Genomic DNA, 15,225 nt, shown 5'->3' on the forward strand with positions numbered 1-15,225 from the left:
CCTGGATTGTGCCACTGGAAATAATATTATCAGATCGTTTTAAAGTCTGTACTGAGGGGCTCTTTTATTTTTAAAAAAGTGCTTGTTCTCCAGGACTTAATGCTCTCTAAATAAAAATTTGGGACTGACAAGCATGAAAAGTTTTCTGTACCAATCACCAATTCACGACACCCAGGAATCTATCAATCACAGAGTTAAAAAGCTCTGTCCTACAGCACACTTAATACCCAGTGTAACCACTTAGTATTACCATTCCTTGATGCAATACAAACTCATTTCCTTAAACTGCTATTGCAATGAACTCCAGGGTTATAAATGATCAGACACAAATTGATTTGTATGTAATAACAGTAGCAATAAACCTTTCCTGGTTGATGCAATTTTCCCCAAATGTTAACAGAGAGGAAGTTTAGGACCTATTATTCCCAGAAGGAGACTTACCCAGCTGGACATCTATAACACTTGGATGATTCTCCATGGGGAACAATGGCTTGGGAGGTTTGTCTGTGAGTAAAGCTAGAAGAGAAAATGAAAGAAGGTAATGGAAAAATTGAGATAAATTACAGGATGAGAAAGATTCTATCGTGTATGATATTTAATATTTGTAGACTTGACAGTACGTAAACATTTATTAGACAGTGTTCCTACTTGAGCTGTTACTCTATCCATACAGTCTCCACTTCCAAGCACATTTAGAGCACCATTGATTCACTGTGAATAGGCCACTTTGACAGCTACACTTTCCAACAAGATCAAATGAATGGTCTATTCTTAGTGGTTTTATAAGCTTGTGAGTGTAAAGAAATACAGATTTTAAAAGTATAATCATATAAACATTAAATCTTCATACACACTTTGTGGTACTAAATATTCTTAATGAAATATAACCCTAATGGACATTTCTGGTGGACTGAACCTTCTATACCTCTGAATCATCCCTCACTCCCCACCTCAGTCTCTAAAACAATATGATAAAACACTGGTACCTTCATTAGGATAAATGATCAAAAATACTGATTGAGCATCTTTTGTCCACTAAGTCCTATGCTAAGTGCTAAGGGAAAAGAAGTAAAATCTTTATCTTTGCCTTCAATATATAATCTAGGACTATGAACACAGAATTAGCACATGAAAATAAAGAGATGAACAAAGAATACAATTTAGTAAAAATAAAATTGTAGCGTTTCAGCTATAAGGCTATATGTGGTAAAGGAATGGAGAAAGGAGAGGTCAATATTTGTTGTCAAGGTCGGGCAAAGTTTTATGAAGGAAATGAGTCTCCACATAGACCTTAAGGAATGGAGGAGATTTGGAAAGGCAGAGTAAGGAAAAAGAAATGCAAGAAAAATTAATAACACAAATCGAGGAATAGAGGTAGAACTTAGAGAGGCACCTAGAAGAAAGAAGTTTCAGGGCTTGGCACACAGACATAAAATGCTTTATGACAAACCTTATATGAAGCTATTATTTATACCCTGAGTTCCTTTTACTTGTTCCCGTATTTATGCCTTACTTCAACTATCCAGCTAGACTCTTACTTATCAAGGGGAAATGTTTTATAAGTCTTTGTAATTCACAAGAGACATAGAATATAGCTGGGCACGAAAGAGATAATCATTAACCCATTGTTAATTGACTGGTTTAGGAATTTTGTGCTGACCTGAGAGAAGTTCATCTCATATTTGCAAAGATATTTAGAAGAGAAAGAGAGAAACAAAAGTTGATCACATGATAGGGAAAGTTAGGGAAATATACATATTTGCTGATATTCCCAAAATAATTGTTGATAACAAACAAATGCACCAGGAAAGAGCTTTACATAACATTAGCTTTATCTTCCTGATATCCAAACTGTCAAGGAAAAATTTTAGTGGCTTATTCTCATTTTTCCAACAAATCTTTATTGATGGCCTGTAACACATCTTGTCCTTATGGAATTGAATGATATATTTTTCTAACTAAGCTAATTTTGGCATAATACAGGCAAACACACAAATACAATATCTACAGTCTTCATTTCTTCAATATTTCAGTTACTCTTAATAACGTTATATCAATATTTAAATATTATTTGAAATATAAAGGATATGCTTTTAAACAAAATTTAAATATTTGTATTCAAAATCCAGTCACAACAGATGTCAGTTTTGTTGTTTGCTATCGTTTGGAATAGCAAAATATTGAGAACTACCAAAATATCCATCAGTAGGAGGCTGGTTAAATAATATTATGCTACTTCCATACAATGATATATTACGATACATCTACTTAAAAGAATTAGGTAAATATGTACGTCTATTATGAAATATCTCCAAGATATACTATTCAATGATAAAGCAAGATTCCAAACAGTGTGCACAGTATACTATCCTTTGTCTAAAAAATGTATATGTGTGTGTGTGCATGCACACGTGCCGTGCATATATATATATATGTACAAGTGTGGAATATTTCTGAATGGATACATGTGAAACTCATAACAGTGATTTCCTTTGAGGAGAGGAACTAGGTGATTGGGGAATAGTGGTGGGTGAGTTTGGGTTAGGGAGGTACTGGCCAGCAGAGGAAGATTTAATTTTCACTGTATACCTGTTGTACATTTTGAACAACATGCATATACTGTGTATTCAAAACATGAATAAAAATGTTAAAAGTCCAGCCACCTACATTTTATTTATAAAAGAATCATTTTGGTTACTTGGCATAATTATTGTCAATTTGCCTTACACATCCAGATTATAGACACTTAGATTGCTGGAAACTGTCCTTAGTATTATTTTCAAATATGCCTTGCCTGCAAATGTATTAATTGGGATGTGGTAGGTGGGAAGTAACTGTAGGTAATGCATTTAATGCTCAAAGATGAATATCTTGTTTTACTTTCATCAGGATATGAATCTGGAGTCATTGTTGCCCCCCATCCTTACCTCCTGCCATGGACTATGGATATACTTACTCTGATTTTATTATTGTTAAATGTCAATTACTAAAATTTATTAATATTAACGATAATTTTAAGTGCCTTACGTTTACAGGTGGTTCATAATTTTTAACGTGCTTTCAGATACATTAGTTCATGTGATCTACACAATGACCTTGGAAGGTAGGGAAGATAGTTACAATTATGGCCACCTTAGAGATGAAGCTAAATGAAGCTTGCATTGTCTCATTTGGTGCACCCTTGCGACCAAAAGCCCCTATATGCAGAATGGATAGGAAGATAGATATAAGTTGTAGGCAGGAAACAGGTAAAAATGCTCAGTACTGAATCAATGGTTTTAGGCTGTTTGAGTACAAACTAATTAAGCTAAGTTTCCCAGGCCAGTGGAAGCGGCTTTGTGGCAAACAGCCAGATGAAACACGGTTTCTGTAGAACATTCCATGCACATACATCTTTCCCCTAAACTCATGAATGAAAGGAGATGAACTTACACTTATCCTAATGCATCCCAGTGGGATGTATGGGCGTGGAACCTCATTAAATTCCAATATCATGTCTAGGCCTGGGAATTGCCAAGAAGTGCAAAACATTTGTGATGATAAAGCAGGAACTGTAGCAGTTCATCTGGATCCTGACCACCAGCCCAGAGACAAATCTATCAGCACCCAGCATAATTATAGCATTTGCAGATTAGCTAGAGCACATGCTGCCATGAGTAGGCAAGCTCATTTCATTTTTCTTCTTTTTAAAAATATCTCATCTGAAAATCACAGTTACTGTTTGGGAAATGAAGGGGAGAACTGTCAATACTAGACCCCATGAACAACACAGTGGAGATTTACTATTTTATTAGAAAACTTATCCTGGACCCCTAGAGGGATTAACTGGGGTCTGAGCTAGTCTTTCAATTTTCTGCTCAAGCTTCATGCTTTGATTGAAAGAATGGGAGCAAGGGATGCAGTTTGGTACTAACATTTCAGTCCACAATTCCTCCCTGCATTTCCCTCTGTAGCTGCTTATGTTTAATTATCCTTAACTATAATTGCTCTACTGAGTATACCATGGTATTAGTCTTAATGTGCTAGTGAAGCTATGACTGTTACTGCCTGCTTCTTCCTAAAGCTAGGTTTTATATGTTCAACACTAACTTTCCTGAGGAGAATGTCCAAATTAGCTCTTTCTTTTCTATTGCAGGCAAAGGTGTGTCTACCTATACAACCAGATCAATTGATTTGACTGAAATGATTGGTAAATTTCTATGAACTTAGTATAAGAAATCAGTAGAATGAACTGTTTGAATAAATCAATTTATGTGACTATATTGCCTAAGTGTTACATACAGTTATTATAAGTTTCATTGTCCTCTTTTGTTGATTTGTCTCTTTAATTAGACTTGCTAGCAAGCCAAGTGGAAGGGAATATAAGGACAGCTTGATTCAAAGTGTATGAACCCAGTAGAATCACAAAGTAGCTATTTAATTTCTAGGAATGAAGACATTATCAAATGTGTATATTAAGGTCAATGAAATGGATCTCTCCAAATCCATTCAACGTATCAGCACTGAAATCACATTCCAAAATCATATTTTCACCACAACATTTAACCATACAAAATCTCCCAATGTCCCCTACATTTACAAGGGGATACAATCTGAACCTGTCAGGTGTAAACATAAAGGCAGTAATGATATAGCCTTAAAAAAAAGCCTTCCTGTCTTCTTATCCACTAGTCTACTTTATCTGTGCTTTGTTTGGCCAAGTTACTTTCCTTATTCAGACATTGCATTAATTTCCAGCTCTGCATCTTAGCTTAAACACTTTCCCTAAGCTTAGAGACAAATAATAATAGTTACCACAGTTATCATTTATTTAGTATCTGCTGTGTGCTAGGCCCTGTTCTAAGGCATTTTATGTCACATTTTACAAATAACTTTCCCAAAGCCAAGGAGCTTGTAAAAGAGGGATCTGAAATGAGTAATGTCTGATCTCACCATGCCCACAGTGCCTAAGACTTTCCCCTTCCTTTTTGCCATCCCAAATCCCATCTATCTTCCAAAAGTCAGTTTAAGTCCAACATCCTCCAGAAAACCTTCCCTAAGAAAAGCCCAAACAAACCTTTCCTCTCTCTGAAATCCTAAAGCATTTACTATTTCTTTGAACCACTCAGCTGGTTCACAGCATACATTGCTTTGAAAACAAATTAAACTTCACCTTATATGGGTATATCTAGTCTCCCTAACTAGATTTTGAAGTTTCTAGATGACAATAATCATGTCTCACATACCCCAACAATCAAGGTAGTGTCTGACACTGTGGAACAAATAAACACAATCTTCAAATTATTTTCCCATTGTATTCTTTTTCTAAAAATGGGTGCTTCCAATAGGGTTCTTAGGTTACAAGGAAGAGAAACACACTCTTGCTAATTTAAGCAAAAAGAGAATTTATCAGAAGGATGTCTCAATGATGGACAGGATGTCTGGGGAACTAAGTTTAGATACAGAAAGAAACCAGGCTAGGTCTAGATGTACAGGCAAAAGGGACTGCACAACAATTTCATCTTGATCCCATCATAGGACTGAATTCACTCCAACTGGTTTGTGTGTGTGTGTATGTGTGTTTAATTTGTTTTGTCTTATTTTGTTGTATCTTGTTTTCTGTCCTTGTGTCACTTTGATCAAGATTCAAAATCCCAGGAAAGAGAGGCTGAATGGATAAGTTTTTAACTCCAGCCCTAGCCAAGACTGCATGCACACACCGAGGAAAACAAGAATCACCCTAAAGCAGGATTTCACAACCTCAGCAATATTAATTTTCAGTGCCAGATAATTCTGTCTTGTAGGTGTCTGCCTTGTGCACTGTAGGATGTTTAAAAGCATCCCTGGCCTCTACCCACTAAATGATAGTAGCACCTTCCCCCAGTTGTAAAACCCCAAAATATCTCCAGATATTGGCAAATGCCCCTGGGGAGCAAAATGACCCCAGGTTGAGAACCACTGTCCTGAAGGAAACCTAGGTTCTCTGATGTTCTGAGGGAACCAAAGATCTTCAGAAAGAAGACTTGGGAATAGTCTTCACATGGGAAAAGAAAATGGAGGTCCTTACTAAGCAAATTAGATTTAGGGAGAGTCAGGGATCTTGTCAATATCCTTAAAGGTTTCCTGTAATCATGAAGGGAGATTATCCAAGTCTAGCCAAAGTAGTCGACTAGTTTCAAGATTTCAGAAATTGAACACAGACTGAATCCAGAAATTGCTGAGTTCTGGAAACATCATAAGCATTATTATTTCTTGGAAAGGAATATCTCTTTCTGAATTAACATCAGAGACTTCCTAATTCTGAATTATGAGGCACATATTTTACTGGCTACTTAGTGAATATAAAGTCCCATATACTGTGAATATTTCATTTCTAGGATTACTAAGCTGAGAATCCCCTAATTTAGGTGATCATTCAGGAAAAAAATACAATAAATATGATTATTTAATATTATCTTTAATCCTCCAAACTTATAAACCCAAACAGCATCAGTCTTAGATATAATGTGTCTCCTTTGCCCTAAGCTTCCTCGTTTTGTGTGCCTTACTTCAGAGGAGTTTCTTCTCCAGCCTGCTTTTAGACACCCAGAGTTGTGTCTCTCTAATCAAAACTTGCTGCAAAGAAATCTCTGCAATTTAAACCTTAGAATGAACTTAAGGTATCTGAATCTCCTCTCCTAAGGCTAGTTGCTTTTGAAGGATTGTCTGGAAATGTGGAAGGGCAGTCTTTATTCCTTAGTAGGGGGTTAAACAGCCAGCATACAATTGGCCCCAGGACCCTTCTCTTTACTCCTGTCTTCATATTGGTGTTGGTCAACAGACAGGGTGGGCTTCAGCAGAAGTTAATGAAGACAGATACAGTTATTTTCCTCAAGATTCCAACCAGCATTATTATGAGTGATTTCTCCACTTCTTAACATATCTTAGGAAAGAGAGCCCAGCATAGTTTAAATTTAAAAATACGTCAATGTTCATTAAAAGTCAAGTCTTGTTTCACTTCAGCCTGTTAACTACCTCCATCAACTAAGCACTATAGCAATTAATTTTTTATAAATATTTTCTCCACCAAAACTCTAATATATCTATCTCACTTAAAACAGGAGGGGTTCTTATTAGTTATCCATTTTATACATATTAGTGTATATATGTCAATCCCAATCCCAACTAATAAGAACCTGCTGTGTAAAAAAATATATATATAATAAAATTCAAATAAATAAATAAATAGATAAAACAGGAGGGGGCAGACTGACATATATTATTTGTCTATTAATTCCATCCAAAAAGAATATGTATTCTCTAGGTGTTCCAACTATAGTAGAAAGGCTGAGATGGGGTCGGGAAAAAAAAAATCAAGCCAGTGATTCCAACAGTCATTTGGAGATTTGTTTTAAACCACTGGTGGCTCAACCTTCAGATATTTAGATACGTGTCTCCCACACCTCCCTACTACTGACTAAGAATAATTTCCTTTAGTAAGTCACTGTTATTGATGGTGGTGGCTCATGTTCCTCATGCGTGTATTTGAAAGATAGTATTATTAAATTGCTTTTTTTTTTTTTTTTTTTTTTTTTTTTTTGCGGTACGCGGGCCTCTCACTGTTGTGGCCTCTCCCATTGTGGAGCACAGGCTCCAAATGTGCAGGCTTGGCGGCCATGGCTCACAGGCCCAGCCGTTCCACGGCATGTGGGATCTTCCCGGACCGGGGCACGAACCCATGTCCCCTGCATCGGCAGGCGGATTCTCAACCACTGCGCCACCAGGGAAGCCCTAAATTGCTTTTTAATACAACCACATTCTAGTTGAATTAAAATACTCCTACCATAATTTAAAGCCATTCCAAGTATTTGTCTTTATTTAAAACATAAAGTCAGGCATTTTCTTTGAATCAATAGGTGATACTTTAACAGGCAGATGCTAAGCTGCCAGGGAAGTGCTGGGCAACCTACCAGGCCATTGCTCCTGCACAGCTCAGGATCTCGCTAGCAACTGCTCTGGGCATCTGGCTCAAAGACTCTGTGCTGCCTTGCAATTCAATGGATGTGCCTTGAGGGTCCTGAATGGTCAGGGGTGTTGTGAAGTTGCCCTGAGGTGCCCTTTCCTCTAGATTCCGTATTTATTTCCACTAATATTTGAGTTTTGAGCAATTCATGAGCTTTGGGAAAGCTTGAGCATAAAGGCAGGGCAATTTCTTCTTGATACCATTTGACACAGGGCCCTTCTCTGGAGAGAACAATGTTTATTCAGCACAAATCCGTCCAGACATAAAACAACTTCTTCAAACTTGAAAAGAAAACAACCTTGGGGGAAATGGAAACTTAAACAGAGGTTGTGATGGTCGTTTTTTTTTTTTTTTTTTCTCTCTTCACAGAACATGCTTTTTTTCACTTTTGCCTTTTCCCCCTCAAGAAAGATTTTTGCCTTCTCTTTTTAAAATAGTACTCTCTGGGCACTTAAATGTTGATGTCTAACACATTTCAAATGTGGATACTATCAAATAAATTACCTGAGATAGTGTACTTCTGAGTTCCACACAGAACTTGGGATATAGTTAACGCTAAAACAATGAGAGGGTACACATAGAAGATAGATCAGTTTTATTTTTTTTTCAGCTTTATTGAAATATAATTGACATATGACATTGTGTAAGTTTACGGTATACAATCTGTTGATTTGACACACATATATTGCAATACAATTACCACCATATAGCTAACTAATACCTCCATCAGGACACATAATTGTAATTTCCTTTTTGTGGTGAGAACATTTAAGTTCTACTCTCTTGGCAGCTTTCAAGTATATACAACAGTAATGTTCATTATAATCACCATGCTGTGTATTAGATCCCTAGAACTTATTCATCTTCTAACAAGAAGTTTGTACTCTTTGACCAACATTGCCTTACTTTTCCCACCTTCCAGCCCCTGGTAACCACCATACCAGTCTCTGTTTCTATGAGTTCAGCTTTTTTAGATTCCATGTATAAGTGATATCATACAGTACTTTTCTTGTCTGAATTATTTCACTTAGCACAGTGCCTTCCAGGTCCATCTATGGTGGCACAAATGGCAGGATTTCCTTCTTTCTCACAGTTAAATTGTATTCCATTGTGTATCTTTATAAGATAGATCAATTTTCAACTTGCATCAAGATCCTCATTGGCTTCTGTGGTTACTGATCTGTCAGATTCTAGAAATTTGGCCCCAATAGTTATGCTTAAGAATATAATAAGATACTCTGGGATGGATAATTTTAGAGCTAGACAGGCTCTTATTTGTCTAATTCATCTGGCTATTTTGAAAGATGAAGAAACTGAAAGGTAGAAAATGAAAGGATTTTCTGAACATCATATTGCAAATTAGTGATAAAACAGAAGACTAAAGCCCATGTTTTCTGAATTAAAGATCAATATCCTTGCCGCTGCACCATGGCTAACATTGACTAAGCATGCATTCCACGTCAAGCTCTTTTACATTCATTCCATCATTAAATCCTCACGACAATACATGAAGTAGGTCCTAACATTATCAACATTTGACAGATGAGACAACTGAGGCTCAGTGAGATTAAGTGACTTGCCTAAAGTCATATTGCTGATAAATACATTATGGGTCCAGGAATCAACCTAAGTCTATTTGGCTCTTGAGTCTGAACTCATAGACACTACTCTATACTGTTACCCCTCTTCCTTGTTTTTTGATTTTAGACTCTGTTTCTTTTATTAAAAACATATCCTGTTTCCATATAAGCATCTCAGAAAATACTTATTTAATTAGTAGAGTTTGGGGATGAATTGACTGAATACCTTTTACTGTATCTATACAATTCTACAAGTCAAAGAGTGGGATGAAAATTCAATTTCGATTATCTGGTGTCATTCATTCTTTCAATCAGTTAACAAATGTTTATAGTTCTATTATAGAAAGTTACTGTACTAAATCATGTATGTGTCTGTGCTGGAGTTGGGGATGTAAAGCACATATTTGAACAATATCTGGAGTCATATAAAAAGGGTTAATCTAATGTGAGAGATAGGCATGTACAAATGGCTGACAAAAAGAGGAAATTGTCTATTTTAGTTTTTCTTGCTATTATAACAAGTTACCACAAACTTAGAGGTTTAAAACAACACATTTATTATTATCTTATAGTTAAAGATGTCAGAATTCTGACGTGGATCTTACTGGACTAAAACTAAGGTGCTGGCAAAGCTGTGTCCCTTTCTGAGGCCCTAGGGGACAATTTATCTCCTTTCCTTTCAAGCTTATAGAGGCTGCCCACATTCCTTGGTGCTTGGTCTTCTTCCATCTACAAAGCCAGCAATGGTATCAATAGGTTGAGTCCTTCCCACATTACATCATACCAACCTTCTCTTCTGCCTCCCTCTTCTACTTTTAACAATGCTTGTGATTATATTGGGCTCATTTGGATAATTAAGATTAATTTCCCTATTTTATAGTCACATGATTAGCAATCGTAAATCCATTTGCAACATTAATTTGCCTTTGTTATATAATCTAACAGATTCCTAAGAGATTAAGATGTGGACATTTGGGGGGGCCATTATCCTGCCTACTAAAATGCCACAACAGGTAATCAAATAAAATACAAATGGAATTTATATAAGGATATGATGTCTTGGCTGTCATATGGAACAACAACATACATTATTGCATGCATTGTAAATAAACTTTTATTTACTGGTCTCATTTCAGCCAAATCAGTTTGTGAACAGGGACACAATCTTTGTTTTCAAACAGAAGTCCATCCAGACAATTAATTATTTGAGTAGATTGGGCTGGTATTGATACTTCTGTTTTCAGCTTAATGATTTATTTATTTACAAGTACTGAACTGATTAGGCATCCATAGCCTATCAATATAATGTTTTGTAATGCAAAAGAATAAGAAAAAGCAGAATATCACTTAAGCAATTTTAACCATTTGGATGTGCTTATAGTCCCTAATGAAGACTACAACTGTAGACATTAAATAAGGAATTGCTTTAGAATCAAAATTACATCCCAAGAATAATTTTCTAATTCACAGAATAATCTTTTGGTGGACTTTAAACATGATGTAATATTTAGAACTCAGCAATAAATTGTCCTCCTAAGTGGAGAACTTTTCTAACATAAAGACTGACTTTGGGGTCTGAAGTTGAAAAAAAACAGCTGGTATCAATCACAGGGCATTATCCCTTCATGTCAGCTTTGCATTTCCAGAAAATTTTTCACGATCATGATTAAACCATTTGTTTGCATGAAAGCAAGTCAAATGCATGGTCATCAAAAACACTATAAATTGCAGGGTATTATTTTGACTTTGCAGATGAGGAAACTGAGGTTCAGAAAACTTAATTTACTCACCTAAGGATACCCTGCTACTAAGGGACAGAACCAGGATTTAAAATCCAATTCCCTTATTTCTATTCTGTAGTCTCCTAGTTTCATTTAATCCTCACAACATTCCTATGAGGTGAGTACTACTATAATTTCTGTTTTATTGTTGAGGAAATTAAGGTTCAGAGAGGTTGGGTAACATAACCCGCTAGCAAAAGTGGCAGAAATGTTACCCAAATCTACAACTATCTGTCATTAAAGCTGGGATCTTTCCCCCTACAACTCTCTAGGATGAATATGTCATTGTATTTCAAATCAACTCAATCCTACTACAAATATATCTGAAAATAAAATCATTTTGCTTTCCATTTTCATCACTGAAGTCAGAACCTGGCCCTTCGAAATCTTGATTGATTTCCCACATGATGACAGCACTCTGGGAGGTTTCCAAGCTTGTTCCCTGTCTTCGTAAACACTGATGAGCACTAATGTAATTAATCAAATATAAGTTGATGACGTATGATGTTAAAATTGATTTTCAAATGAAGCTAATTATGATGGTTCTCAGTTCCAAGGAGAAAATATAAGCTGGGTGATTTCAAGACACAATTATTGAATACAGAAGAATTGAAGACAAGAGAAGAAAAAAAACGAATTTACAAAGCACTTTCCCTTTTCAATTATTATCTCATTAAATCCAACTGAGAGGCTAGTAGGGCAAGGATTCCTGTCTCCAGAAACTGAGATATGAAATCTCAGAAATTTTTCAAAGTAGGATCCAAGTCTCCCAAAACAGAATGCCTTGATATTTTTAATCAATCTCATAAACTTCCCCTCTAACTGTAGAACTTTAACGATAGACCCATATTTTCTGATAGGATAAGCATTTCCTCAGCTGTCATTATCATTCATCTCCTGATATAATTTTGTCAAGAGATTGGACTCAATGCTCAGAAGGAGAATCTATATCTCTGAATAAGAAGGCTTTCATTACCATAAGGCAGGCTAATGCTATGACAGGATAGTCACTCTCTGGCACTCCACATTACAGTCTTCTTCATACTGGTTGAAATGAAGCAGCTTCCAAGCATGGTTTAATCCACCTGAGGGTCTGCATGTACCCCCCACCCCATCATCCACTGATCTGGACTAATGCTTCACTGCAGAACATTCCAGTACAAATGAAACCCAGGTGCTCAAGGCTGCTCTGGCCTTATGCCATATTGATCTGGTGTCACTGGATATTTCTACAGCAAAAACACACTTTCTCTAATAGTGTCTTTAGTCAAGAAGTGGTCAGGTCATTTGTGAGAGAACAAAAGGCTTTTCAAGGAACTTTCTTCTGTAGGGGTGGTTACCTGGGGTTATCAACCCGTTACAACACTGCAGATCGATCTTGCTGTATTAGGTGACTCAGTGTCTACTGCTCTGCTTTTAGCCTGCTAAATTACTGGCATGTCTAACCAAAACCCAGGTCTTCAGGATCTTTGTGTGAATGGTTCAGCCTGAGCCTGACAACTGGAGCTCACTAGCATATAGCCATTTAGTCTCAGAGATCCTTAAAGAAGAAAAAAGCGCTGTCCATTTCTTGAAGAGAGAATTTTAGTTCCTGGGACAGCAAAAGCTCCTCATCCTTGCCTGTCTTATGTGTATCCAGACCTTGGAAATGTCTGTGATGTTCATCAGCACTGGGCTGATCTCACTCTAATTCAGAGCAGATGGCTGCTTATGTTATGATTTTAAAAGGAAAGCCTCTTCCAACTTTCAAAAACATCTGCCACCCACTATCTAGGTCATAAACCCTATAATATTGCTGTTGAAAGCACAGACTCTGGGTTAAGAATACCTGAGTTTGAATCTGGATCTGCCACCTACTGTGTGACCTTGATCCTGTTTCTTAATTCCTCCAGGATTCCATTTCCTTAATGCATAACCATGGATGGTAATTGTGCTCACTCTTTAGGACTGTTATGAGGATTAAATGAGATGATGCTTCTGAAGTGCAAAGTAGAGAACGGGCTCATAGTTCTCAATCAACGGTAGCAATTATTATTAATTTGCCAATTAAAGGAAACACTGAGCTGTATCTACTTCTAGGGAAAGAACCCAATGTAATGTATGACTGAGAATAGGTATGGCAATGAGAGAAAGGTTGAAAGGACAAGGGTAGGGTACTAAAGGGAAGAAGTGGGAGTAGGGTAGAGACAGCAACAGCATCACCAAAGTAATTTGCACTCATTTTAACAATCCCATTTTCCAATACCTTGAGCAATCACAGTACTTGCGTATAGAAATCCAGATCTAAAACTCACATGGCCAGCTTCTGCCTTGGTAAGGGGATTGGATTTTTCTTTACAAGCTTAAAAAATATCTATAATATTGTGTAGGAAATAGATGATCTGGCAGGTGTGTTTCAATAGTATCTATGTAGATAACACATTGAACCTAAGTCAGGGATTTTACTGACTCCTTCTACCCCTGCAAAATGAAAAGGAAATTGAGCTGGTTGGTTGGAGTTGCAGACTGAGGTCCATTCTGCTGCAAAACAGGTAGGCAAATTAGTGGCACAATAATAGAAGCCACTTCATCAGCTTAATGCAATGTCTTCCACAGAATGGATAGACTAAAAGCAGCTCACTCTCCATGAGGTATATGGTTTAAGCGCTGGCCTGAAATTTCAGAGACCTGAGTTCAAATCCAGCTGCTAATAATATACTGTGTGACCTTGGACATTTCAGATAACTTTTCAATTGCTTAGTTTCCCCATCTTCAAAATGGGGATGATAATCACCCTGTATAGTTTGTACGGTTAGTATAAGGACCAAATGAAATAAAAAATATAAAAGCCCTATGCAGTTTTAAAAAAGAACTCTAACAATATAAGCTATAAAGTGGGAAATGTCCTCCTAAAGTAACAACTTCCAACAATGTATCCCAGAGATATAGCTGTCTTCTGCCATTCCTAAAAGTATCCAAGGAGGAAATCTACAGGACCAGTTTGGTTGCTTGTTCAGTGTTTTAAAAGATTTTGTCACCATACCATTCTACTTTATGTCTATTATAAATTTATCTAACTGCAATGAAAGGCTACATTTACTAAAGAAAAGGGAGAAGAATCATCAACTATATTTCTGGAAAATAATATATGACACTCATATGGCACTTACTATAAGTCAGGTACTATTCTAACGACTTAGATATTAATTCATTTAAAGCTTACAATAACTCTATAATTGAGGTACACACTGTTGTTATCTCTATTTTATAGCTAAAACACTGAGGCATCAAAAAATTAGGTGACCTGCCCGAGGTAACATATCTAGCAAGAAACAGAGCTGAGGTTTGAATTTAGGCAGTCTGGCTGCAGAGTTCTTGCTGAGTATAAGCTTAATACAATCCCGATCAATTTGTCACTTCGACAAGCATTTAGTCCCACAAAATCATAATTAGAAATATACTAGTCCTCCTAACACATAAATTCCTTCTAAAGAGTCCCCAGCATTTAGTCTTGGCTTGATAACTTTTCTGCAATAGACTTACTACCTCACAAGGTTGATCATTTCAATTTTAAATAGCTCTATTAAAAATTTATTCTTTACATTCATCTAAAATTTTTCTCTTTGTATGTTTTATCTGCTGGTCCTATTTCTGCTCTTTGGAATAACACAGAATAAACCAACACACCTTTTATATACCAATGCCTAAAATATTTGCAGACAGATCTCTTGATTTCTTTCACCCCCCTACCTTTCTGCAAATCTTACCCTTTCCAGGCTAAACACTCTCAGTTCCTTCAATTGTCCATTGTCTTTTAGGTGATATGTATTCCGAAACCCTTTACCATCCTAGACGTCCTTTTTTGGGCAAAATGTAGTCTGTCAATAGTTCTCTTAAATAAGGC

General features: G+C 36.5%; 1 protein-coding gene across 3 annotated transcripts in view; it reads right to left on the bottom strand.

The window, feature by feature from the left end:
• The window catches only part of IL1RAPL2 (interleukin 1 receptor accessory protein like 2), a 1,103,039-nt gene that overhangs the window by 274,722 nt on the left and 813,092 nt on the right, over positions 1-15,225 (bottom strand). For 2 of the 3 annotated variants that reach the window (XM_059051451.2, XM_067024305.1), the window contains exon 6: positions 442-516. The exons of the other annotated variant lie outside the window; for it this stretch is intronic. In XM_059051451.2, coding sequence (XP_058907434.2) covers positions 442-516 — 75 coding nt within the window. The remainder of the gene's footprint in view (positions 1-441; positions 517-15,225) is intronic. 3 annotated transcript variants of the gene reach the window in all.

Source organism: Kogia breviceps, chromosome X (genome assembly GCF_026419965.1).
Source record: "Kogia breviceps isolate mKogBre1 chromosome X, mKogBre1 haplotype 1, whole genome shotgun sequence".
In the NCBI taxonomy this organism is placed as follows: Eukaryota; Metazoa; Chordata; class Mammalia; order Artiodactyla; family Physeteridae; genus Kogia; species Kogia breviceps.